At 43.8% G+C, this 26,342-nt stretch overlaps 2 protein-coding genes across 3 annotated transcripts; one reads left to right on the top strand and one right to left on the bottom strand.

Moving 5' to 3' along the window:
• The first annotated feature begins 138 nt into the window (after window positions 1–138).
• LOC149335359 (uncharacterized) lies at window positions 139–22,804 on the top strand. Its single transcript, XM_089552044.1, has 18 exons — window positions 139–1,338; window positions 1,908–2,052; window positions 2,422–2,754; window positions 4,401–4,465; window positions 5,772–5,999; window positions 6,727–6,981; window positions 8,055–8,212; window positions 8,736–8,851; window positions 10,776–10,816; window positions 11,601–11,703; window positions 13,563–13,712; window positions 14,246–14,410; window positions 15,731–15,855; window positions 17,063–17,190; window positions 19,111–19,186; window positions 19,296–19,348; window positions 20,055–20,195; window positions 21,599–22,804. Exons 1-18 carry the CDS (start codon window positions 426–428, stop codon window positions 21,707–21,709), a joined length of 3,306 nt encoding a protein of 1,101 aa, XP_089408170.1. The 5' UTR covers window positions 139–425; the 3' UTR covers window positions 21,710–22,804.
• Window positions 22,805–22,944: 140 nt separating this feature from the next.
• Window positions 22,945–26,135, bottom strand: LOC149335358 (uncharacterized). Of its 2 annotated transcripts, none has more exons than XM_089552042.1 (2): window positions 26,055–26,135; window positions 22,945–24,857 (listed from the first exon to the last, which is right to left on the bottom strand). In XM_089552042.1, the coding sequence occupies exon 2, from the start codon at window positions 24,804–24,806 to the stop codon at window positions 23,649–23,651; it is 1,158 nt and encodes a 385-aa protein (XP_089408168.1). In that variant the 5' UTR covers window positions 24,807–24,857; window positions 26,055–26,135; the 3' UTR covers window positions 22,945–23,648. The 2 variants fall into 2 exon arrangements, with proteins under 2 accessions (XP_089408168.1, XP_089408167.1); XM_089552041.1 differs by lacking the exon at window positions 26,055–26,135 and adding an exon at window positions 25,144–25,227.
• Between the last annotated feature and the right edge of the window lie 207 nt (window positions 26,136–26,342).

Genomic DNA, 26,342 nt, shown 5'->3' with positions numbered 1-26,342 from the left:
GGAAGCAACAAGACGTTGTCTTGTGCGAACTACAAAGTACAAATATTACTGAAAGCCTGTGAAAGACAGTAAATACACAGTTTTGCTAGTTTTAGGCAACAGCGGAGACTGGTAGCAGCGCCCTCTGCAGACATCCATTCCGCAGCTGGCGGGAAATGTTTTCGCGGCAAAATTGGCGAAGTGGGTAGTTTGATCTCCCGTGAAGTGCACATCTTGCCGTGTTAAACTTGCAGGTACCCGTGCTTCTATGTGAATTTTTCTGAAAACTTGAAGGACGCGCATTTTTTGTGTTACCGCAGCTTTTGTGTCGTCCACTCAATGCCGATCACAGAGAATGAACGCTAAGTCAGCAGCCGCTTCACCTGAGTGTTCGGCTGCATAGCCACGTTGGAGAATTTTCTCCGGGATCTCACAATACGTAAAAAATGGATTTATCGTTAGTCCAATCGCAGCAGGCTTCCGACCAGTCTCTGTTTTCTCAAAAGACGGAAGCAACCATCGAATCGAGCTCGGTGAACTCTCAAGCGGATACAATGCCCATCGAGGAGACTACTCAAGAACTCCCGCACTCCAGCAAAGATTCTGAATGCTCAAGCAACAGGACGGTAGCTGAAGGCGTAGAAGTGATTCCCGAAACAGAGGAGTTCTTGTCTGCTCGGGAAGACAAAGCGAAGGAGGCGAACTGCCAACCTGAACCCACACACAGCGTGGCGTGTCCAGTTGTTCAAGACAACATTGTTCAAGAAAACTCTGCTTCAAACTGTTCAGAACCGGGTGACAAGGAGTGTTCAGATGAAGCTCCATCAAACAACTTCCTGACTGCGCAAGCAAAAGGCGATGCTTCGGGTCACAATAAATGCGAATCATGTATCGGTGATGATCGACCAGTTAGTCAAGGGGGCGACAGCGGGTGTGAAAAAAGCAATCGGTTACTCGACTCGGATGACGATGCCACGAGCAACTCGAAATTGCACGCGACAGAGCATTCGCCGGAAAAGGAAAGTGAACTTTCCAGTTCACGCATCCGTCACATCTTCGACAGTTCTGACGAGGATGAAGACGTTAAGGAACTCGAGGAGACAAAGCATTCGTCGGACAAGGAAGGTGAACTTTCTCATTCACACGTCCGCCGCATCTTCGACAGTTCCGATGAGGAGGATGATGGCGTCGCTAAAGATTCTGATCCTGTTGGTGATGATGAAGGTGGAAATGTTGATCTCGAAGAAAGCGCATCTACACACAGCACCCACAAAAAGGGTCGAGGGGAGCGAAAATCTGCCAAAAAGGCGATGGAAGAACTTCGGGAAATATACAGCACCAGCCAAAGAATGACGCGGGGTGAGAATGATGTGTTCTTTTGCTTTGGTATTCCTGCGTAAATAGATTTGTTGGGCTTTTAAGTTTTCATCACTGGCATTTATCATTGGTAATCAGCGGTTAGTAATAATCCATGGTCCATAATATTCTACAAAATCTCACTTATCATACCCATTACTTTGTAGTGAGGAAAACCCGTGTTGGTTGCACCCTAGGCATTCAAAACACTAATACAGAACCGCACTTACTGTACCCATCAGGGGCCATCACTTTGTAGTGTGGATAGCTCATGTTGGTTGCACGATAGGCATACAAAACACTAATAGGGACAAAGTTAAAGTTAATCACAAAAATGCCTGATAGGGCAAACTGTTACACTGGAGAGATGTTGATGTCTTATATTCAGAAGCAGTGAAAGGTTTGATGAGTACTTATACTTTGTGGAGCCCAGGCATGTTTTGTAAAGCACCATTTTCTTTTACTACAAAGGACAACCAATCACCATGTCATTGCGTGACTTAATAGGAAACGGTGTGGCTTTAGAAAAGTGTCCAGCACTCTTAATAATCATGCTGTGTGCTGTGTTGCAGAAAGACGAATGTCACTGCCTTACCACGAGCCAGAGAAGCTGAGCTTGAAGGCTTTCCTTCAACAGCGACGGAGTGGCGAATCACAGTCTAGCTCTCTGTGCAAAAAGGAAGAAAAAGCCGCTGTTTCACCTGAAGAACGTTCAAGGTGAGCCCCTTTTCGAGCACTGAAATCACTTTTTGTCCTAATTTTAAAAAGTGTTGCGATCGAACAGTCTTGTGCAAACGGAAGGATGTTTATTTGCATTACTGTTTGTGTACATTAGATCCAAAAGTGTGCCGTGTGGTGTGAAAATGAAGTAGCACGGGTGTGGATGGTAACCAGTTTTCTTCTTAATGGAAAAATAATGTTGAGACCTGTAAAATGTGTCTACCTACTTTTTAAAACCCTACATTTGAATTAGTTAAACTGTCTGTTCTTGTGTCTTGACATGCTGTAGCTGATGACTTTGCACTGTGCGACGTTTGGTTCCTTACATTCTTGGATCTTCGTATTTCTCGTTCTTACCGCAAACAGCACTGACCTACTGCTTGATGACATGGCATCTTCATTTACGGGGCCCACTGATCCCAAGCCAGCTGAACCACCGACAGCAATCACAGCATCTCCTGAAAAACAGCCAGCTGGAAACAGTGCACAGCCAGGTTCTGACGAAAAATTGGAAGCGCCACTATTTTCTTCTAGGCGCCGACGAACTTTAGAAGCCCTTGCAGCTGGCACAGTGCCTTGCCTGAGCAAGGAACCTGTGATTCTTCTGGATGACGACAGTGACCGTCCTGAAGGCGTGGACCATCTGCTGAAGCGGTTGGCAAAGCATTCCAAGATGGAAGACTCAAAGAAAAAGAAAGAGTGAGTAGTAATATCTTTATCTGTAGTTGAATGTCAAAATTCTTTTTAGTCACTCTCAGCAAAGCTTTTTTTGTCACCAATAACTCTCATGCATGGACTGAATGTATACGCCTTGCTCGGAATGCATGAAAGAAGGAGCAAGGCACTTGTAAGCCATCCACTGCAATCTCTTTCAACTTTGTCCAGTGAAAATAGTCCTTAGGGATGGCGAAGAGGTGTTCCCTTTCGGGAGCTCCCTTTTACGCATAATCTTGTAAGCAGCTTGCAACTATTGAGAGAGAGATATGAAGGGGGTGCATTGGATCTGACTGAATTCCCCCTTCCTTTTCGAAATATGCCTATGCGATCGATCCAGTGTATGCCATCTGCGAGTAGTTTTTGGTTACCCCACAACCTTTCTGAGAAGTCAACTTGAAAGAATTTTACAAATTGTTCCTTGGAGGTGCGTGCTTTAAGATCAAATGGTGTCCGTACCCTACGAGTCTGCACTACGCCTCTAAGAAACATGCAATGCATGAGTCGACTTTTCCTTTTTTCTCTTTGTCATCAAAGGAATTGTCATGAAAAGAATGTTGCATCATTACAGCCTTGGTAAAAAGTCTTAAAACTGCGTGGTTTGCCTTCGATCATATCGTCAGGGTGTTCGGTGATGGCTATCCGAAAGCACTTGGAGTCCGCCTAAAGAATGTGTTCATGAGGAGAGCCTAGACGACCGCTTTTCATAAGTGCAACATGGCAGTATATGAGGCATTCAAGGCATCTTTGAAAGCCGAAAGGTCTTGAAAAGTATGGACGATGGTTCTTCTCACCTTAGAGAAATTTAGAGGTTCAGGGATTCCACAGGTTCTCCAGTACAAGGCTGAACCTGTGGAGAACCTGTGGACACCTTATGGCATGAAATCTTTTGACAAGGGCTGTACGTTATAAGATAGACAATATTCAGCTATAATGCTGCTTGCCACAGTTATCTGTAACCTTGATCAGAATTAAACCCATTGAAGCCCCATTGCTCAAAAGTCAAAAGCTTTGCCCGTATGTCAGGATCAGTCGGAAGAAATGGAATTCAAGGATTTTATGAATGGAAGGAAGGTGTTTATAAATTGTGCCATGCCTACTTTATTGTGTATTTTCCATTTGTGAACAAAGACGTGCATCTGATCTGTTAGGTGTGGCAAATACTTCTGGACAGATTTTTGACAAATTGTGATTTGTTAGCTCGCATGACTGCACACAAATATGGTGAATGTAGCTCCAGGGAGGTGGTGAATTTGGTTCTTATATTTTACAGCATGAATTTCATATATTAAAGTTATAAAAAAATATAAACTATATAAAAATATATTAGTCTTCACTTAGAATTTCGTCCTTTATCTTTGCTTCTGTTTAACAGCCACGAAAATCTAAGAGTGAAATCCACAGGCTTAATTGCTTCAGCAATCACTTCTAAATGAAGTAAAGCTGAATAAGAGAATCATTGCTATGGGGAATAGGAGCTGTGTAGCATGGAATTTTGTAGACCTTACAAGTCAATTATGTTAGTCTTTCTCAAATTTTTTACTTTGTTCAAAAAGGCAAAAAGGATTAAAATCAAAGGTGACTGACGATGAACTCTCTGTTGGTGACATGGGGACAATTTCTCATTTCAGGACGATAAAAGCAGCTGCCATCGTTGTACCTGGAATCATAGAAGAAGGTCCTGTGCCAGAAAAAAGTACGTATCCAGTCTTGTGCATAGATTACTTCATCAGCAGGTCTGCTCAAAGAAAAAAAACTGCTAAAAGATGGAGAATAAATAGAGTAGGGATGCGGTTTCTTGCACATTGTTTTTAAGCACATTGTTTTTAAGAGGGTTTCAAATTGGGCTAGTTAGTAGTTAACATGGTCACACATAATTGCGCTTTTGAAAAAGACTTGGAACAGCACAGGGACGACACAAACTCTGGTGCGCAAACTGTCAACTGAAGTTTTTATTGCGGTGAGCATGCATATATAAGCTTCACATGTCATAACAGAAATCACCAAAAAACGCAGTTAAGCAGCGATTTTGCAATAATGTCAACAAGCTTCAAAAAAAGATGTTATCACAGCTGATTGGATAACATTTGTTAATACTGATCCAATAGTTGTGTTTCTTGTTTGGAAAGCAAAACTCTTGGATCAGTATTAACAAATGTTATCCAGTCAGCTGTGATAAAATCTTTCAAGCTTGTTGACATTACTGCAAAATTGCTGCTTAACTGCATTTTTTGGTGATTTCTGTTATGACATGTGAAGCTTATATATGTCTGCTCATCGCAATAAAAACATCAGTTGACAGTTTGTGCACCAGAGCTTGTGTCGTCCCTGTGTTGTTCCAAGTCTTTTTCAAAAGTGCAATTATGTGTGACCAATGTTTTTAACTCCGTTATAGTGCCATTCATTGTGACGTACATCAATGTGTTTTTAACTCTTTTAATGTGCCCTTCAGTGTGGAATACATCAATGTGTAATAACACTTATTTTGGGTTGGCTGGCGCATAAGCAACTAAGGCTATTGTGCACTTAACACACAGTTATAAACATGCTGTTTTTTGGCTGAATATGTTCAACATTTAGAAAATGTTATACAGTCGATTTGTGATCTTTCAAACATGAAGGGAATAGAAAAACTTCTGAAAACTGCTGAGTTCGAAGTAAGCTGGGAGTTTCTTTCATACACGTGATATTGACAGGAAAAAAACCGTCAGGTCGAATAATTGAAAGTTCGAATTTAGTGAGTTTGAAGTTGGCAGAGCTGACACTGCTCCTTATAGGATGTTTGCATCTTTTAAAGGCTTGACAACTGGTGAAGGGTTCGGATTGTTCAAAAATGCACTGTTTCCTTTTATCGTTAAGAGACACAGGTGCAGTTTCTGTGTATCTCCAGGTGGAAACATTCCATGCTATCTTGAATTTCAGAACTTAATCATAGAAAGTATACGTATGAAATATTAAAAAGGTAAACAAAGTGAAGCAACGTCCTTAACACCCACTTTCAGGAGTGAGCCAGCTCACCCTCTTGAAAGAGAAACTCCTGAGCAAAGTCCGTCAGCAGCGCAACCGTTCCCGAGAGCAGCGTTACCTGCAGCGTTGCCTCGATAATGAAGAACTTCCACCGGATGGCACGGTTCACTTGGGTGATGATGCACCAAAATCTCCCCTGGCACTTGCTGATGAACTTGACGAAGAGGAAAATGACTTTTCAGATACCCACGATACATCGTCAGGTCTGTGCTTTCGGTCCTCCTCTTTGTGATGCTTACCACTTACTGGTAAATTATTTATGGACAGAACTGGCTAATGGATTCTAGGATGCTGCTTCTCGGAAGACATTGTTAGCACTGTCCTGACTTTTATATTGGCTAGTATGTGGAGCATAACTTGGTTTGAAGAACATTTCGCAAGGAACTGCAAATTTGCAGTTTGCTCCATTGCACAAGGTTTGCACAGTTTTGCCCTCTGTTGCTTTGAGTCATAGTTTGCTTCAATAACTGTGATAGAACCGCCACTTACCATCATTAATTTTTCTGTCTGAGTTCAAACCTCACTTTCGGAATTGTCTATAGACTGATTTTTACAAGAATTAAGAGGATTGAAAGTGCATAGTGGTGAGTTCCATTGTAGTGGTACAAATTTTTCATGGACAGATTTTTGGCAATGCAAGGTAATTTGTAAAATTATGAAAGGGTTACAAAATAATCCCCATTCTGGATTGTTTGCAGTACTGTGGGGAAAGATGAATCTGTCACGATACTTGAAGTGATGGCATACTCATGTTCGAAGACTTGTCAGAGAATTAAATTCTAAATATACCATTCGTTTTAATACAAGTGTGTTTTTAGCTCTTTTGTCTCCTTCCTACTGATCTTTTCTTTTGGCGTGTTCGTCCTTAGTAGTACTTGAAACTAGGGTTTTGTTGTTAAGCAAATCAGTGAACTAATCTTCATGCAACAGATGACGAAGAAGAGGAAGACGAAGGTGGAAACAGCTCAGACGACGAAGTGGTTCTCAAACACAAGAAACGAGCGAAAAAAGTGAACCCTCTTTCTGACGATGAAGATGAAGACGGAGTAAAAACGAAAAGTCCATTTGGCAAGAAGGTCCTAGATGAGGAAGAAGAGGACTCCGACGGCGAGCTGCACCTTGAAATGCCTCCGTTTTTCGATGCCGAGGATAACGTAGATGACCCAGCAATTGGCGATGAGATTGGTGGGTTTCTTTTCTTTTTTTCTTTTTTCAGTTTTGTACTTTGTCTCAAATTATACATGTTCTGCATGCATGTCTTCCTGCATGCTCTTTTTTTTGTTTGCATTTCTGCATTTTAGTATCCTATTTCGTTTCTTGTGTAACAGTTCCAGATGCCTCAGATAAGCCAGAAGTAGAGGGAGCAATACAGTCAAATCCCGATGGTTAGAAATCAAAAGGGAGCGAAAAATTTGTTTGCAGTGTTTGAATTCACAAGATCCATGGGAGTACTACTACTCAGTGCACTTGGCATTGCTAGGATGAAAGCTTCTGTTTGAATGAACGAGAGATTCAAGTAAGGCGAGTTCGATTCAACGAGAGTTTGCGGCAGTGGTCTCTAGCTAAAATTTGCCAATAAGCAGCTGAAGTGTCTGCGTATCGAAGTGTTTTTTCATGAAAAATGGTTCTATATTTTCTCCAGTGAAAGCTGTTTAATTCTATTATTATAAGTAAGTGATAATATAACCTGGAAACAAAGTTTGAGATAGACTGTATAACTTTGAATGTTTATTATGCCTCGCATGCAAGCTTGTCTCAGTGGTTAAAACTTACCTGAATTTGTAAGGGCGCGTACGAAGCTTATCGCGGGAGGGAAGCAAATGCACTGTCTTGTCATACAATTGAGATATATTCTGACACCTGGAAGGAGATATATATTGTGTAGTGGGGCACTTTTGTGAAATTTTTGAGTAACACTCTGCTCAGCTGCTTGAGCCAAGGGTATAATTTTTTATAAGGTTTGTTTCGAGGCAGCAATGAAATTTCTGCCTCTGTGAAAGTGCGGCAGAATATAATGCATTGTATTGAAGCTGGAAATATATAGCTCTGTATGGACACTAGGTTAGAAAACTAAAACGCTTTGTAACATTAAGAATCTCATTACATTGAAGTTTGTTGCATTGAGGGCTTAACTACCAGTAGATATTCATGTAAAAAAAGCACTTTGATGAATCCATTGTCAGGACATTTTGCATGTAACATGTTCACAGACTGGGCAACCAATCCCTTTCTTCTTTTTTTTCTTACTTGCTCTCCAGGAGCGGAAAGCTTTGTGGATTCTCCACTGCCAGCAAACAGGGAGAGAACTGCTGAGACGCCTCTGAACCGGGAATATGGTGTGATGCGAGGTTATCAGTCTGATGAAATGGAGCTCTTCAGTCCGCTGACGGGACTGCCCAGGACACAGTCAAAAACGGTGAGGAGTGTCCCAACTTCCTCATAATAGCTTTTCACTTGTGGTTGTATTGCTGGATGCCACGTGTTTGCTTTGTGAGAGCTCTGCCACTGGCATTCGGCATCACAACCTAGGTTAGCACCACTATGTGCCAGTGTTGCCTGATTGTTCATTCACAACGATACTTGAGCTTGGGAAGCTTTGGTGTGCGCTTTGAAGGTCAACCGTGCATTTCTTGGGGGGGGGGGTTGCAGTTGCATTGCAAAATCTGCTGAGAGCAATGTCAGCTTGGCCTTTGCACACTGCAGAAGCTTTTTAGCTTACACACCACTACTTAAGCAAGCAAATAAAGTCATTGTTGTTACTGTAAACGCTATTTTTGCCTGTGCACTACTTATGCGTGTTATCATCATGATGCCACACCTCTCCTTGTCTAAAAAAAAAATCCTATCTACACACTGTACTGCACATCAGGTTTACTTAAGCCTTTGTGTGATGCAAATGTGTATTATTATTATAACTGTGCTCTGGTGTACTCCTGTAGGATACCCCAAAGCAAGGAAATGCATCTGCATCGAGCAGCTTTCAGGAGAGTCCGTTGACCTCAACTGTTTCCAGAGCTCCAACCCTAGCATTCTCTCCCTTGGCTGGAAGTTCTGGGTCTGTACCTATTATTCATGTTTTGTCATCTTGAAACAACCATATGTGTTTAGAGAGCTCATCCAAGATGGGGTAGATTCAAGCGAATTATATATAACGATAAAAGAAACACGATATTGCAAATTATTGGCCATATCAAACTGTTCCTAAATATTTTTAGCAAACACATGGAATTTCTACGTCATACATTGAACGCGGTTTGCTATAAAGCGGATATATCGAACAACCCAGCGCCATGCGGTGAGCGCTCAGATGGCAAACAGCAAGGCTTCACCATGCCAAGGTTCACACTCACCAACAGTGCTATGGAAGATACAGCAGCACTGATGGTTGCAGCCTTGCACTAACCATCCTGCTATAATTTCGGCTGTCATGGAGGTAATGAAAACGGTTTGGTTTGGTTTTATGGGGTTTAATGTCCCAAAGCGACTAAGGCTATGAGGGACGCCGTAGTGGAGGGCTCCGGAAATTTTGACCACCTGGGGTTCTTTAACGTGCACTGACATCGCACAGTACACGAGCCTCTAGAATTTCTCCTCCAAAGAAATTCAACCGCCGCGGCTGGGATCGAACCCGCGATAGCTTTTGCAGTAATGTGCCATATTGCACGTGACACAGCTGTAATGCGAGGAAGCCACTATAGATGGCGCTTAGCTTGCTTGCCGTTTCATGCTGGTGGTGCTGTGTAGGAAAGCTAATCTAACTGGTGCTTGTTTTTTTTGCATCCTTCAGAATCTTCGCAAACGCCTTCAAAACAGCACTAAAATATCGGAACAGGTCTCCCCAACCTCTCTAGTAACAATTGCCTATTGCACTGCTCTTTCGAGTGTTTTTACTAACATTTTTATACAAATTTCAGCCATGTCAAACCATTCTAAAATTTTTTACCCGTTCGCTGTATCAAAGTTCAACTTGTACTCACTAGTACCCACCTGAGCATAGTCATCCGGTTACAAAGGAAAGTTGTGAAGCTTTCTTATGATGTTCACAGTTGCAGGAAAATTCATTCTAGTCCAGGGCTAGTGAATGCCTACTCCCTTAATTCACTTACAAAATGTTTACCATGGAAGATAAAAGCAAAGGCGAGTTTACAACAATGGCAAGATTTATGTGTCATCATCATCAACATCAATCTGACTACGCCCACTGCAGGGCAAAGGCCTCTCCCATGTCTCTCCAATTAACCCTGTCCTTTGCCAGTTGCGGCCACCGTAGCCCCGCAAACTTTTTAATCTCATCCACCCACCTAACTTTCTGCCGCCCCCTGCTACTCTTTCCTTCCCTTTGAATCCAATTCATTACCCTTAACGATCTATTATCTTGCCTGCACATTACATGCCCTGCCAAAGCCTATTTCTTCTTGATTTTGACTAGGATGTCGTTAACCCGGGTTTGTTCTCTCACCCACTGTGCCCTCTTCCTGTCTCTTAAAGTTACTCCTATCATTTTCCTTTCAATAGCTCGCTGCATTGTCCTCAATTGAATTTAACTTAGGTATATTGAGCTTTATGTATCGGGGTAAACAAAGCTGGAATCACATTGCACCTTGGAAGTATGTCCAGCATTTCCTATTTTGGATGATATTTGCTTATTAGCTTATTATCCAGCATATTCATACATCATTTATTTCAGTGCACTCAATATTAAGTCTGAGACAAGGCTTGCAAGTTGACTTATAATGTGCTCTCATTGGGACAAGCTACTGTTAGCGGCGAGTGCCTGGAGAGTGGAGTTGTTGACTCGTGGCTTCACTTCGGAAATGTGTGGAAAGGGCAAATGGCAGTTTTAGGAAACTTCGAGAGGAATTTAATTTTGATTATAGAACAAGCCCTTAACTGTGTGAAAGGCATGTGAACTGCATTTCCATGAACCGTCCCTGTGATGTCAAACACTCCTCATTAAAGATGCTTGCTGTCATTTCCAGGGCTTTGACAGCGTGCAGGTCCCTTCGAAGACAGTTTTCAGGTAAGATCATCCATACTACAGCATGCAAGCAGTGTGTGGTACATTGCCATTTGCCTTGCGACACCACATCAAGGCTGTTAACAGCAGCGTTATAACGTTGCTCAGAGAAGCTCAGAATCTCTGGAGCATAGTGCACTTGGTATGTGCTATGTACGCATACACTGTTCATTTGATTGCATTGGCTATCTGTAATTTTTCATTCCTGATAGAAAGACGAGTTGCTGAATTAAGCTTTTGTAAATGTCTTTCTGAACTTATAAAGCAGAAAACATCAACGGTTGCACTCGTCAAAGTACAAAAACATTTAAGTGGACACAGCATGTTGTGTAGATTTAAAATTTTTAAAGGATACATCACTTAAAGGCATTGTTCCTCGTGTCTCAGAGAGTAAAATTAATGGAACCGAAACTTAAAAAAAAAAAACGAATAAAGAAGGGCGTGTCTCTAGACCTGTTTTGAAGTGTCGTTGAACCATTGGCACTTGGAGTAGACAATCAGTGAGTAGTGGCAGAGAACCACTGCAGTGGGAAATCGTAGAGGAGCACACTAATGACGTGAGATGTAGCGCAGGTTCTTTTTATCGCTACGACGCCAAACTATATTCACAGACGTGTGTTGCTTACACTACCGTAGGGGCTAAGGTAGACTAGCATGTTTTTGTTTGTAATATTGCCTGGTATTTAATAATTCGGTTGAGGAAGCTATCGATCTCGGTTGCATACGTTTGCTGTGCTTTCCCCCTTGTGTTTAACCGAAGTCGGCACAATTGTGTTGATTTTCTCAGAGGATTTCGCCAAGCCCTGGGAAGGTGGGACGCCCGCCCCCACCAATCAGTCTCAAGACATGGAGGAGCTGGTAGGGCTTTGCTCCGGCAGCTTTGCAGCGCGGTAAGTGTGCCGCAAGCCATGGCTTTTCCTTAGCTCTGTTGATGGCTTGATTGCTCAAGCAGATACTCAGACCACTAGATCAGAGGATCTGCCTCACATGTGGGAGGTGCTGGGTTTGATCCCCAGTGCCTGTGGGTGCCCACCGGTTTTGCCGGTTTTGCATTGGATACAAGTTTTCCTTTGGCCAGGTGCTTGGTTTTTCTGGGATGAGATTCTTTTGAACGGTTTTTGACCTTACCACCCTTCAGCAGGTCATTGATGCATCGAAGCTCGAAGTGTGCCTTGTGCAGTAAAGCTCGTTTGAGGCCCTTTGTTTTTCTTACATTGTCCCAAGCACATTTTGATTGTTTAAAGTGGTGCATGTGCAGTCTGGTGTGATTTCAAGTTGATTACTTCAGGCTTAACCTACTGAAAGTGCCCTAAGGCAGCTAGTTTTTCCAAGAAGGCTGAACGAGATATGTGCGTTTAGCTAGGTGCTTGGTCTATCCTGCACTACGATTCTTATTGCAGAGTGAGTAACTGTGACATCAGGAAGAACCTAGGACACACTGTAACATAACTGTGGCACACATCCTCTTCAGATTGTACACCTTAAGTGTGCTACAGATTTCAGGTAGTGGTGATGCTGAAAGAGAAGCAGCCATAAAAGAAGTGACAGGCAGGCTACCAAGGAGCCCGTAATTAGTGGTTCATTGGGCTAACTTATGCTCTCAATGAAAAGAAAGCAATTTAACCCTTTCGCTGTCGGGTGTTTCTGCCCGTGACGCACCCCCAGTGTCGCACACTTCCGGGATGATGGTCCCGCCGTTTCAACGTCAGAATCTGATGATACGGAACTCGCCTCTTCCTCGGATGAGACGCTGTCAGAGTCCGAATCCGAGCTCGGCTCGTATTTAGAATCTGAAGAGCCACCGCTCCAATGCGCAGAGGAAGGTCCCGCGCGGTCAGCCATATCCGAAAGTAACCGCACGCAGCGGGGGTGTGCTTTCAGTGGCCCGCAAAACGGAGAGAAATGGGACGCTGTGTAATAAAGATGAGAGAGGGAGATAAAAAAAGGCTAAAACAAAGTTGAGGGGCTTTGCTTTTGCTGCTGCCAGCCGCAAGCGAGGGTGCGACGAGAGAGCGAAAGCAGCGATTGAGTCATGTGTCAGTCTCTTTGACTCTCGGAGTGGCAACGGCGCACGCCTTTGAACTTGAAGCGCCGTAGCTCACACGCCGACAGAAGAAAAATAAAAACCTGCAAAACAGCGGCAGATGGCAGAACAACCCTTGGACCCATGACCACACGCGCGCGTCATGATCCGGCGAACGCGGAGCGACCGCGCCACTCAGCAAAGAGGGAGGGGTGGGATGGCAGTCGCTCCGTACTCTTCAATACACGTACTAAAACAGTAAGGGGCGAAGATACGAACTTGTAGAAAGATTCAACAGATGGCGCAGCTAGTCCAAGAGCGTCAGCTTTGCGCTCAAGCGCGAAATTTTGAATGCACGATAGAGAACGTACCGGTACGTCAGTGACACTGTGGGGGGGAAGCGCGAAAACGTACCGGTACGTCCGTGACAGTGAAAGGGTTAATAGCTCACGGCTGCACTCTATTTATTAAATGAGTTGAGCCTTTCTAGTAACGCCCTTGCATCGTCGCAAACAGGCTAGAACATATATAGCAGGTCGGCCACACGTGACTGGCCTTTTGTGAACAATGTAGCAGGCATACACAAGGTGACTCATCTCTCGTAATAAGGCAAAAATGATAAGGCTATGCACTAGGGATGGTAAATAAAGAATAGTGGTGAAAACAGACGTTAGGAAACTTCACGGTTACTCTTCATTTTAGGTTTTGCTTTGTGTTCTGTTGCAGCACTCAGGCTAAAGAACTGGAAGAAAACGAGGATGACGACGATGATAACGAGCTTCTGAAAGCCAGCCAGGATGAACTGGCCGAGGATGAAGCTGACAGCGACGGTGAAGACGAAGTGCCTGCCACCAGCAAGGAGGAGCCTGCGCCTAGGCAAGCTTTCTCAGTGCCTTGGCTCAGAGTACAGAAGGGGTCACTTTAAAAGTTCGAAACAAGTGTACCTCAAGATGTTTACTTCAGGAAAATCATTCAAGCTCTTTTATCAATTGACATGTTTCATCCAGCGCGTGCTTTGTCGTTTGCAGGCTGGGCTGTAGCGTTACCACACTTTTCATGGGACATTTCACTGCAACAAAAGCTTGTCGCATAAACACGTTGCATGTCACAGTAAAGTCACGCTTGTTACAGAGAGAGGATACATTACTGCAGCAGGTCACAGCACCACCTCTTGACATATTTTACACAGTGTGTGGTTTTGTTTGCCAGCTGATGCGCAGTGCATTCATACTTGTATCTTACGACAGCCTTGTGACCCACTACTGACACTGATATGTTGATGTGGCAAGAGACAGTAAGATGTCACTGTCTCTGGTGACATGCTAATGCGTCGCAAGTAAATATGTGCACGATGCGTGTCACTGCTGTGACTCAGCCGTGAACAACATGAACGTCTCATTGTCTTCCAGGCTGCAAGATTTCCTCGAGGAAGAGGCCGAGCTTTCTGGAAGTGACGTTGGAAGTGACGGCGAAGAGGACGAAGATGAGGAAGGTGTGCTAGCTGACCTCATTGCTGCCGAGAACGAGAAAGAGGACACGGACCAAATCCGGGAAGAGATTGGCCGCTTTCACTTGTAAGCCTTCTTCACGTTTGTGAACAGATTCAGTCACTGCATTTGGGCTTGAGATTTAGTGGAACATGATGTTCGGGGGGCACCTAAGTTTCGCCTTAAGGGTATGACGCAACAGCAATACTGTGTCCCTTAGGTGGCCTGGGGTCCTCTTTGCATATTACTTCGCAGGCACGGATGCAGTTCTTTACTTCATTTTTTTATTTATTTTATGTGTCCTTTTTATTATTATTTACTGCAAGACACGCCAGGCGTCAGGGGTAGCGCGCCCAGCTAAAAACCCAAGGGGCAGCAGTTAGAGTTCCATCTTGACCATTTTTATTTTCAGTTCAAGTGCCTTCCTTTCTTCAGAGGCACTAGATAATGGTACTGGAATGACTTCACAACCCTGTAGACCAATGAGAAATTGTGTAGTGATGTCATCACTTTTGTACTGTGTCATCATTGTGGGATGTTTGAATTACCTGCGCGCAGTCGTGTGGTTGTGACATCATGACCTTCTTGACCAATCCCGATTTTCTTGACACAACTCCATCTACTACGACACCAGGTTCACCACTGAGCAAGGCCCTTAGTGCTATCGCATTAAAAAGTAGCAGCAAATGTCTGCAACATTGACTTAGTTATTGTAGTAATTTTGAGCACTATTCTGCACTCGGCACAATTACTTTGAGCAGAGTTGGACATCCTTCTATGATAGGAAAGGCAGTCCATTGCTGCACAGGAAGTCTACAATGCCAGGTCTCCCTCCTTTGTACTATAATGAATGCCCAGAAAAAATTTTTTATGGACCTTTCTATTTCAGGGTAATTCCTAAATGACTTACTTGGTGCACTGTTTGATGCTGTCATGTTGACTTGTTCTGAAGACAAAAGGTTTAGGTCGCTCCTCTTAAGGTAGTAAAACCTCTGACATGCATCCCCTATCTGTACATACTATTTTTTTTTTCCTGCTTGTGTTACAAGGCTGTGCATTTTGTTCCTGCAGCGTGTATTTTATGTGTCCTTTAGATTTGGCCTGCTCTGGCCACGACTGTCTCAGAGCAGGTCACCAGGTCACTGCAATAGTTGCCTGAACTACTTAAGCACCACAGTAAAAACTACATGTTAAGGAAAATGTGCACTAGCCCACAGAATTTCTGAATAAAATGCTACGACGCAAAAGTGGTGAGGTGATTGGTCGCAGATGAATAGGCTGATGATGCTGCTTTGCTCAGATATGTTCAGTCCAGTTACTTTGATCTATGATGGTTGCCTTTTTCTCTCGCCATCTGTGTGCCCTTTCCTGAATCAACTCACATTGCCACACCATTCTCGTGTGCAGCAAGCAGCTTCTTGATGAGGACAAGCGCGAGCTGAAGATTTACCAGGAACTGCTTTTGGAAGACGGAGACCTTCACACCGATGGTGCTGGCCGTCAGCGCCAGTTTCGTTGGCGCAACTCGGGAGGTATGCTTCTAAATTTGAAATGTCATTTAAATTTATATCTCGCATTTAAACCTAAAAAAGAAAGCATTGCAAGGTTTCTGGCAGGGACAACCTTATCCGTGGTTGGGAATAGACAGGCCTGTTATTCTGGGTGCTTTTTGGCTGAAGATGTAGTAGCAAACAGTGTGAGAAGTTTGAACAGCATTCAAACGGGTAGCTAGATGAAGAAAGAAGCCCAAAGGAAGAGGAGGCACTTCTGTGGATGAAACTGATTAGAAATGTGAGTCGGGGCTTGCGAGGCACCTGTTATTGTGATGGCATGCTTCACTTTGTCCATCTGGTGACTCTGAAGAGTCACTCTGAAGAGTCACTTGTTCGAAGACACCATCAGCACTGACCATACACAAGTGCTTGGCAAAGTCTTGCGCGAAAAATTTTTGTGTAGCACCCTTCAAGCCTTGACCATATGTGGGCACAGAAATAGGCCTTGACTGCAGCACTGTTTCACTGGCCTCTGCTGCTTTCTCTTCTTCTTCAAGGAAAGAATATTTTGTATTGTAAATTGTTTACTTGTTTATTTGCTACATTTTTTGTTTGTTTAAAGTAATTTGTCTGAGGACCTGAGTTTGTCAAAGTAAAGGGAGTATAAAGATATGCTATTATAAAGCATTAATATTGTTTATAATTGCAATGGTAATAGTTATGAGGAAAGAAAAGTTGCAGTAATTGTCCTGCTAACGATGGACACGTGAACTGCACCGGAAGGACTGAAGGAGGGAGATAGGGTCACTGTAGTGGAGGGCTTCGAATTAATTTCGACTGCCTGGGGTGCTTTATAGCACACACATAGTAGCACATGGGTGCTTTTGCATTTCACCTCCATTGAAATGCAGCAGGGCCAGGATGTTATTGATAGCAGGGCTAAATGCTGTCCACCACATGTTGAGATCATCCATTCACCCAAGCAAAAAACAAGGACATTTCAGCGGATATCACACATGGAAAACCTATGCAAACTAACCAGCATGATAGGCTGCTCAGTTTAAGAATCTCACAGTTTAGCCTCTCTTGGTAATGCATTTTGTTCATTGGTAGCTTGAACAAAGTTGTGGAACTCAAATGGGGCTCTTACACTGGCCATAGCTGTGTTGGCAGGGTCTCTCCTGAGCCCATGAATGGCCTGATGTGGCAGAAGCAAGAATGTGTGGCCATGTTTATTTGCCCACAGCCATCGATGACGGAAACCTGCAGCCTGGTTCGGATGGCGAAGAAGATGCACAGCATGAAACAGAGCAGGAGGCTGATGCTACGTGGCGTCTACAACGTCTGGAACGCAGGCGATGGTTGCAGGAACAGGTGAGGATGATGTCAGAGTCCAAATGTGCTGATATAGTAGTCACAACTTCAGACCATGGAAGCAGGTATGAGGTATGGAGGGCAGAACACCAAAATAATGATGAAAGAAACCAACCATGTATGTAGACGTCTAGTGGTGTATTTGCTAGAGTACAGTCCACTTATACCATTTATATATGTCATTGTATTGCCGACAGCTGTGAAGAATAAACAAAGAAACCCTACAGATTTGCGGCAATATTTATTCCTTAGCTTGTATAATAGATATGGAAAACAAAAAATAAATGAATAGCACTAGGTTATCCTCTGAGTATTGAATGAATACGAAGGTTGAATTTGCCCTCTGGATCCAAGCATTCAGTGTAAAATTTTGATTGTGATATACTTCCAGCTATGCAGCACAGAGGCCTTTCAACAACCTTGTGGGCATGAGCTCATGGACTCTATGGTAGAGCAATGCATGGGTTCGGGCCAGTTCAGAAAATGCTCCGTTTTGGCAGGCATGGGCCGGGCTTGGGCCGGGCTTGGGCCGGGCCCAGGCCTGGGCCCGTACACATAGGGCCTATGTCCGTCTTTTTGACTCAGTATTGCAGAGTGAAGTACACTTGGGGGGCTCTAGCAGCTACATGGATGAAGCAGGGCCATGGTATGGCTGAGAAGAAAAATTGCTCAACATTTCTTTGCTTATTTTTTGGTGTCTGGTGTAGTTATATTTTTGTCACGCAGTACAAACTATGAACAAAGGACTTTTTTTTTCCTGCCCAGAGCATCTCGGACAAGAAAGACTTCAGGCGCTAAAATTTTTCCGAGAAGCTGTTCGTCAATGCGGAATGAGAAAGCTTAACTACGTCATTTACAGACGAAGTTTAATCAACGTCACTCACACTGCCATGTCCAATTACCTTCGGACACACATGCCTGGCCTAGTTTAACGATACTAGAAAAGTTGCACGGCATTTTTCGGTGATTGAAGAACAGCAGCGAAAGACCACTCTCGCAGGCTCTGAAGCGTCCACTAAGAGGGTACACTACATATCTCTGTGCTGTGAGAAACGCCATTGGGGAAGAGCTTATTGGTGTAGGTTACTTCGGTGTAGGCACATCGGTGTAGCTTATTGGTGTAGGCACTTGTGCTTTTCGTCTCCATTGAAGCGCGGCCAATGCGTCCACAAAATCGGGCTCATTAAAAAAAGAATAGAGAGGGAGAGAGAGAGAAATGTCATTGCTATGGCAGCAAGGACACTTTAACAGCCCAGATACAGCCCTATAACAGGTTGCAATTGTGATGCACTCTTCTTACTAGCGATCGCCTATATTTTGCGTGCGGTCTCATTGGCAGTTTTGGTGTATGCATGCTAATGATGCAAAGCTATCTATAGAACTATCAATAGTATGAGATCACGGAACATACCACACGTAATCGCTGCAGCATAAACTTGGCAACATTTTCCCGCATGTCCAGAGCACATGGATGCAGGTGGTGGTAATGATGAGAGATAATAAATAAAGACATCCTTGGAAAATCCTATTGCCGATATTTCATTTCCTTGGATACTACTGAGTCACTGAACTAGAATTGGACAGCCCTGCCAATTTTTTTTTTTTTTTGAACATCTTTATTTCTGCATTTAGTAGGCCGATACCTTGCGGCAGAACTAAGGTGCTTCATGGAGGTTGGGGTGGGGTAATGGCTAAGGGTGGTGGTGAGGATGGGGGTGGGGGTGAAGGTCGGAGTGCGGGTGGGGGACCGGTGTCCGCTTCTTCCTCGAGGTAGTGTCGTCCCGAGGTCGGCTCCGCGAAGCCACTTTTTTGGAGCGTTTCATTTTCTGATTAAAAATTGGTTGTAGCACAACAGAAAAGAGGCAGCAGATGAAGCATTGCGATACAGAGGTGCATTTTTTTTTTTTGTCTGTTTTCCAGGAGACTTCCCAGCGGCCTGACACTCCCAGCAGTGGTTCATTCTCTGAGCAAGACTCCCTGCTAAAACCTCCTACAGGTGATGCAGACTATTTGTGCTTAAAAATTTTTCGCCCTCTATCACATTGTGCATGTAGCCTTTCTGATGCTGTGTAATAATTTTTGTTTTACCTTCTCTTTGTGGACAGTGATAGCAAAGCAAGATTTGAGGTTCAGTAAAAAAGTGGCTACAAGCAAAGGGGTAAGTCTCACAGTTTGCAAATGTTCACTGTTTGCTTGTACAATTAGCCGAGTGAGTATTGCAGCACTGGCAAGTTGGATGCTGAATGTAAATCCAGTCTTCCTTTACTCAGTAATGCACTAATGGGATGCTATGGACAATGGCATCGAATTTTCGTTCGTATTAAAAATTGATTGTTTTGCTTTTGTGTGGCCGCGTTGACCTTTGTTTGGGAGCAAAAAGTGTATTTTCTGTTTAGTAAATTGTTTTTAAAGATTAAACCTTTTTTTCTCCCTGCCACTCAAATTAAGGAGAAGGAAAAACAGGGAAGTTGACCGGAAGGAGAAACCGGTTTGCTACCCTGCACTTGATTAAAACCTGCGATATCTGTGATGGAAGCAACTCCATGACTGTTGGCTGGAAGTGAATGACAGCGAGGCCTAACCTCAAAGACCTACAACAAAACAAAGCATCGATATGACCACAGTTTGCTTGTGGAAACATTCAGTCGCAGCAATGGCCCCTTTGCAAAACTCTGGAAGTCAGCTTCTCTGCACAGAACTTCACCATGACAGCCACACCAGTTCTGGGGCCAGAAATAGGGTGTAGCGTATCGCTACGCGTAGTGCTAACCATTTGTTGTGACTGAAATGTCTCGACTCAGCACCTGAACAGCAAAAGTTTCGGGCAAGATTTTACGTCATTCTTATACTTCCTCTCTTTGCAGGCCATGTGCGGTTCTTTCCTGAGGCTGGACTCTGGTGTGCTTGGCCGCATTGCCGAACGCATCAAGGTGACCGCCCCTACTGAGACTGAAGGTTCCGTCACCACAAAGAATTTTGTCTTCAGGGCAGCTGAACAGAAACCAGTGAGTCTTGAACAGCATTTCTCAGTTTTGGCTTAGTACCAGCAGTACTAAGGGTGTGCTCATATTCGTCCCAGAATAGTAAGCAATCTAGTATGCTTCCCGACAGCTAAGGAGCATGTGTGTAAGCGTAAGCAAGCGTGGCTTCCCCGCATTACAGCGGTGTATTGAAAAATGGTACGCCAGAACGGAAGCCATCGCCGTTTTCACCACCTTTGTGACAGTCGACATGAGCACAGGATGGCTACTGGAAGGCTAAAACCAACCGTGCTGCTGGTTTCGGGGCACTACCAACGATTGCGAGAGGCACAAACGGATGCCGACCACCTGGTTAACAACTGTTAAGCTGCTAATATCTTCCGTGGCACTGTTGGCGAATGCAAGATAAAAGCGCGAACCATGGCGCAAACGCTTGCCGCACTACCACCAGTCACTCGTGTAGTGAAGTAAAGCCTGCTGCCTGCCATCTCAGCAAGCATAGCTTGGTGCTTGGCAGTTCAATATATATCCAATTTATGGCAGACCACGTTCGATACATTAAGTTAGAATTGCATGTGTTTGTTAAAAACTGTTAGGACCAGTTCGATATAGCCAATGATTTGTAATATCCATGTTTGTTTCATGAAGGTTTGGTTTCAAGTGCAAGTGTGGCACTAGCATTGTTTTTAGACAGCAAAGTCTGCATCAGTGCAGGCTACCTCCCATGCCTCCTACAACCACTGACCATATGTGGAGTAGTCCACGTTACTATCTACTTAACCCTCTGCTGGGGAATTTTTGCACAAACCCTAAAAATGTCCTGCTATTATGGTACAAACTTAGCATTATGATGCACCGTGCCACTAACATTTTGCAGTACAATAGTGGACTCTATGTTTCCCTGCCTGAGTACAAAATTAACCTGTACTACAAAGCGTCAGCTTTGACAAAAATAGTTAATGACAAAACCTTGACACATTATAGTAGTTTGTTTCAGATTACATGTTCAGCAGGCAGTTTGTGAAAGGAAGTGAGTAGTGAATGATTATTACAAAGTAGGAAACAGTAAACATGAATCAGCCTAATGAAATGTCATGCCACTGTTTAAAAAGAAAATGCAGAAAAAACTATTAGGTAATCGTAGAAGACAGAAAGCAGTAATGGGCATTAAGTGCGCAAACATAACATCTGCTGAACAAACTGCCTGGTACTGATATATGCAAAATCGAAGAAAGTAAGAAAGTTGTGCACTGATTCTATATTTAAAGCATGAAAAACATATGGAACAGACTTCTGGCTTCATAAAAGGAGACTCTGGTATTTGTTGGCTCTGATGGCATGGCATGCCACTTGTTTGGTGGCATGGCATATGCCATGCCTTCGAGTAAGTGCTTTAATTTCATGCTTTTTTTTTTTCTGTCTTCCAGCAGAAGAAGCGGTTGTCTACCGCTCAGCCCAGCCAGGAGTCTAAGAAGGCAAAGCTCAGAGAGCTGTCGGAACAGAGGGAAGTAGCAATTAGTGTCTTTGAATTCATGTAGGCATTCAGAATTTTTTAAGCTGGGTTTTTACGCGATCTTATTGTGACAGATTTTATCAATAAACATATTTATTACTGTACGTCATCTTAGTTCTTGCCTTATGCAAGGATATATATTAGTGAACAAGTAACACTCAGTTGCGTACAACAAAGCGGTTATTTTTTTTGTGTGCAGCATTTTACTCCGCATATCACCTTATGTAGTTGGAGTTTGCCCTCTCAAAGAATCAAATACAGATGTCCATTTAACCAGCTTAGGGGAGTAACCAGAAATGAAAGTGTATAAAGAAACAGTTGCACCGAGGCTGTAGCAGTTCTCCTTCGGATCTCACACCTCCTTTGCAGTTACTATAGCAGGCCCTTTCACCCTTCATGTCAAACTGCCATGGAAACAGAATGCACTGTTAAAATTTTGTGCAGTCATTATACAAATGAAACCTCCAAGCCAGTGCATTAGCCTGAAGTTTTGATTCCTTCATCAAGGTTTTGCATAAATTTGATTCCCACAGGCCCACCGCCTCCTTACCTAGGTGAAGTGCAAACAGAGCATAACTTGAGTCGTTGATCATTTTGTGCAAAAATGCATCTGCTTTATGCACCTGTGTGGCAATCCCTCAACATCAGTGTTCGCCTGCTCCAAGCGTAAATATCCACAAGTTCGAAATGAGAAAACAACCTTTGTGTGCTATGTAGAGTTAAAAACAGACATCACGTTTGAGAAGTGCCATTGGCCTACCAAATCCAACATCACCATTTGTACAAATTTTTATGCACGCCTCCATCTTCGTTGCATTCTGTTCTTATCATCCACATCAAATAATTTCTATCACTGTTTTTAGCTATCAATGCATATTGTAAAATCACTAATGCGACTGTACTCTGCACACCATGATAATAAATGTGGAAATGCTATCTGGCAAGGCACTCTACAACATGTAAATGCTTTGATCCACAGTAGGGTCCTCATTAAAAGAGGTCGTGCAAGGCAGGTTATACACAGATTAAAATGTAGTCTCTCTCCAACCATGAGAGGTAAATCATGGACACTCAATGACTGGACTACAAACATGTCTAACTGTGACATCACCTCTGAATGCAAATAAACTACAATTGCTTCGACATCTCTACGTATTTTCAGGTACCTGTACCTGCACAAACCATGACTAGCAGCTGTGTTCATAGTAGTCAGCCGCTAGCCAAGAGACCATCACTAAGTGAAGCACTGGGAATAAAGGATTACGCTGAAAACATGGTCACTTTTATTTCCATACAACTAAGGTGCAGACTAAAAGCTAGTATGAGATGAAATGGCAGAGCAGTAACGCTACAATGAATATTAGGTGAAAATGTGTCAGCAAAACAGGATGCACTGAAAAGGATTAAATTTTTCATTCACACCATACCAGCATATAAAGAAATGCACCAAAGCTTTTTCAGGCAACTTGCTAGATGCTAGAGCAGAAAAAATAAAGCAAAGGAATCCATCGGGTGTTTTGGCAGAAAAAGGTAAACACTTTTCATCAGAAATAAATATTTAATGCGCATGTCGAGAACTGTCCGCCTGGCTTTCTAAAACCAGCTTTAACACCCACTTTTGCTGTTGCAAGAAAAGAAGAGGACAGTATGCAGCAAAACAGTATCCCCAACCGAAATGAGAGATTATAGTGAACACATCACTTTCTTCATGCCGCTATTCACATGTGGAACGGCAAGACAGCTCACATTCACCTCAAAATTTTATCACATTTCACACCTTTCCTTGGCAATATCGCACCACATCACACATTACAGCGTGATACCTGTCAAAACATGCTCTTGCATCTCTTCACAATGCACCGTAAAAAAAACTTGCTGTGGCTGCCCACAACTGCATCACCAAGTGCTAGAAGAATGAACCACCACACTCTGAAACAGCAAATGCCTATGCTCAATTATTCTGTTCACGGTATTTCACTTGCACCACATGCACAGTTTTTCTCACAGCAAAAGCACCGCGGTGACAGTTTTTCACTCCTGTGGGTTTGCACGTGGCCACTTAGGGATGCCTTCTCCGCATAATCCACAGGACACAGCTGGCACTGATACTTCCCATCTGTATGGGTGCGAAGGTGGTCTGCTAGGGTGCTCCCCCTCGCAAAACTTTGGCTACAGTGACTGCACTGGTACGGCTTATCGCCTGTGTGCACACGAAGGTGGTCCCTCAGGAAGCTCCGCCTTGCAAATGCCTTGTTGCAGTGAATGCACCGGTACGGCTTCTCACCCGTGTGGATGCGAAGATGGTCTGCCAGGGTGCTCCTCCTTGCAAAGCTCTGGCTGCAATGAACACATTGGTACGGTTTCTTGCCAGTGTGAATGCGAAGATGCTCTCTGAGGCCTTTCCTCACTGAAAAGTTCTTGCTGCAATGAATGCACTTGTAAGGTTTTTCGCTCGTGTGGGTGTGGAGGTGTGCTGTCAGGAAGCTCTTCCTGGCAAAGGCCCTGTTACAATGAATGCAATGGAATGGCTTCTCGCCTGTGTGAATGCGAAGGTGGTCAGCCAAAGTGCTCCCCTTTGCAAAGCTCTGGCTGCAATGAACGCAGTGGTACGGCTTTTCCCCCGTGTGGGTGCGAAGGTGCTCTGTCAGGTACCTCCTCCTCGCAAACCCCTTGTTGCAATGAATGCACTGGTACGGCTTTTCACCAGTGTGCATGCGGAGATGATCAGCCAAAGTGCTCCCCTTTGCAAAGCTCTCACTGCAGTGAATGCACTGGTAGGGCTTCTTGCCAGTGTGGACTTGAAGGTGGTTTTCCAGGATGCTCCCGGTTGCAAAGCCCTGGCTGCAATGTATGCACTGGTATGGTTTCTCGACCGTGGGGATGCGTGAATGCTCTTTGAGACCTTTCCTCACCGAAAGGCTCATGCTGTAATGAAGGCACTGATAAGGCCTTTCACCCATGTGGATGTGAAGGTGGTCTGCCAGCTTGTTTCTGTGCGTGAAGCTCTTACTGCAGTGGCTGCATTGGAAAGGTTGCTCTGCAGTGTGTGTCTTCAAGTTGTTCTTCAAGGTGGCTTGATTAGTTGTGGCATAGTTGCACTCAGTGCAGAAGTATTGTTGCATTGCTGATTGCGACTTTGCCGCGATGTGACAGCTCCCGAGTGGTGGCGAAGTCTGCACATTGGAATAAAGCATATTTTTATTAAAATGAAAGGGATATGCCTCACTGAATAGATTATAGCTGGATGGATCAAAAGGAACACTTAACAAAGGTGCTCTTACACAAACCTTCTTACGTTCCTGCTACATGCGGTGCCAAATTCAAAGAAACTCGGTCTTGAAACAAAAGGTATTTCGTTTCAAGTTCGCACATAAGTGTAAGTATAACAGTACACAAACAGCCTATCACTGCAAAAATATGATTGAAACCGAGACAAAAACAACAAATATCCTGACCCACTTTGTGACCTTTGATCGTAAAGCGACTGTCTGCGGCGCTGCGGTGATCTCCCATTGCTGCTGCTACAGTGAATACGTTGCACTGGGCAGCACTCCCTGTCTGTACTTCCTCACTCCGCAACCCATGTGCCCCAGCGGTAAGAGGCCTTTACAGACAACCACTTTATAACGCCAGGAACACAAACTGCCGCCGTCGAAGACTCGGTACAATGTTTTCGGTGCTGGGTACCCTTGAGACCAAGAATATCTTTTCGCGAGTGTATTCTTAAGGAACCTGTCAACTAGTGATCTGTGCGTCCTTTGTTAGAAGTATAAAGGCCAAGGGATCATATTCCGGGCCATGATCCGTAGTTCGTTACTCATCTCCAGCATTTAAATTCTCTTCAGATGACAAAGGCTGTGACAGTACGACTGTGCGCTTAGCGCGCAGGAGTTATTCATGCAAGAAAACTAGCTGGGGTCTCCTTTATTTCTTCTGGTGCTGTAGCAACATCTTTTTTGTTCATATTTATTTTCTGCGACGCACTCATTAAGTCACGACAAGAGAAATACTGCCAACATTAACATCATATGTAAAAAAATGAAAGAAAAAAAAGCACTCGTTCGCGTCCGTCGATCGCTTTCCAGTGGCTCTGAGGGGGATTACAAACCAAAGGGCAGCGCCTTCCACAAGTGCGACCGCAAGACACGCACAGCATAATTTCGCATGCGCCACCCGGCAAAAACACAGCACATAGCTGTCGGTTTACAACGGCAGTTTGTCATAACATGACAACTGTACACTGCGCGTATCATTTAGTTATGACGCACACCCGCTTCGCACAGTGTATGTTGCGCGCATATTGACGCGTATACGTCCACATGTCACTATGTAATGAAGTTAAGAGGTTAAGATAAGAAGTGAGAACTCACCGCCTAATGCAAAGAAAGTTTTCAATCAACTTCAACAACATTAGTTGCTTGGATTGGATCGGCATGATACAGCTGTTTGGATTTGGATGTGTGGCGAAACTATAGTGAACTAGAAGTTCACTATAGGCGAAACAAACAAACAAAAAAAAACTCCGTAAGTGTCCTAGCCTATTTTGTAGGAGGTCCACAATCTTCTTATTTCTCTCTCCACAACGTCAGTCGAAGTTTGGTTAGAGTGTACTAGTTTGGTTGTTTCCATCGCAGCAGCCATGGCATAAGTCTCTCCAA

This window comes from Amblyomma mixtum, chromosome 7 (genome assembly GCF_055824585.1).
Source record: "Amblyomma mixtum isolate Tamu chromosome 7, ASM5582458v1, whole genome shotgun sequence".
Taxonomy (NCBI): domain Eukaryota; kingdom Metazoa; phylum Arthropoda; class Arachnida; order Ixodida; family Ixodidae; genus Amblyomma; species Amblyomma mixtum.
Note: the sequence above shows the minus strand (reverse complement) of the source record. Positions and strands in the feature narration are given on the sequence as shown.

What these genes read in the sequence shown, in the direction of transcription:
- LOC149335359 (XM_089552044.1), top strand. Translation starts at nt 426, where the DNA reads ATGGATTTATCGTTAGTCCAATCGCAGCAGGCTTCCGACCAGTCTCTG. An exon ending in CAGCCAAAGAATGACGCGGG is followed by an intron (nt 1,339 to 1,907) that starts GTGAGAATGATG and finishes GCTGTGTTGCAG; the next exon opens with AAAGACGAATGTCACTGCCT. An exon ending in TCGTTGGCGCAACTCGGGAG is followed by an intron (nt 15,856 to 17,062) that starts GTATGCTTCTAA and finishes ATTTGCCCACAG; the next exon opens with CCATCGATGACGGAAACCTG.
- LOC149335358 (XM_089552041.1), bottom strand. Translation starts at nt 25,197, where the DNA reads ATGGGAGATCACCGCAGCGCCGCAGACAGTCGCTTTACGATCAAAGGT. An exon ending in TTACGATCAAAGGTCACAAA is followed by an intron (nt 24,858 to 25,143) that starts GTGGGTCAGGAT and finishes TCCAATGTGCAG; the next exon opens with ACTTCGCCACCACTCGGGAG.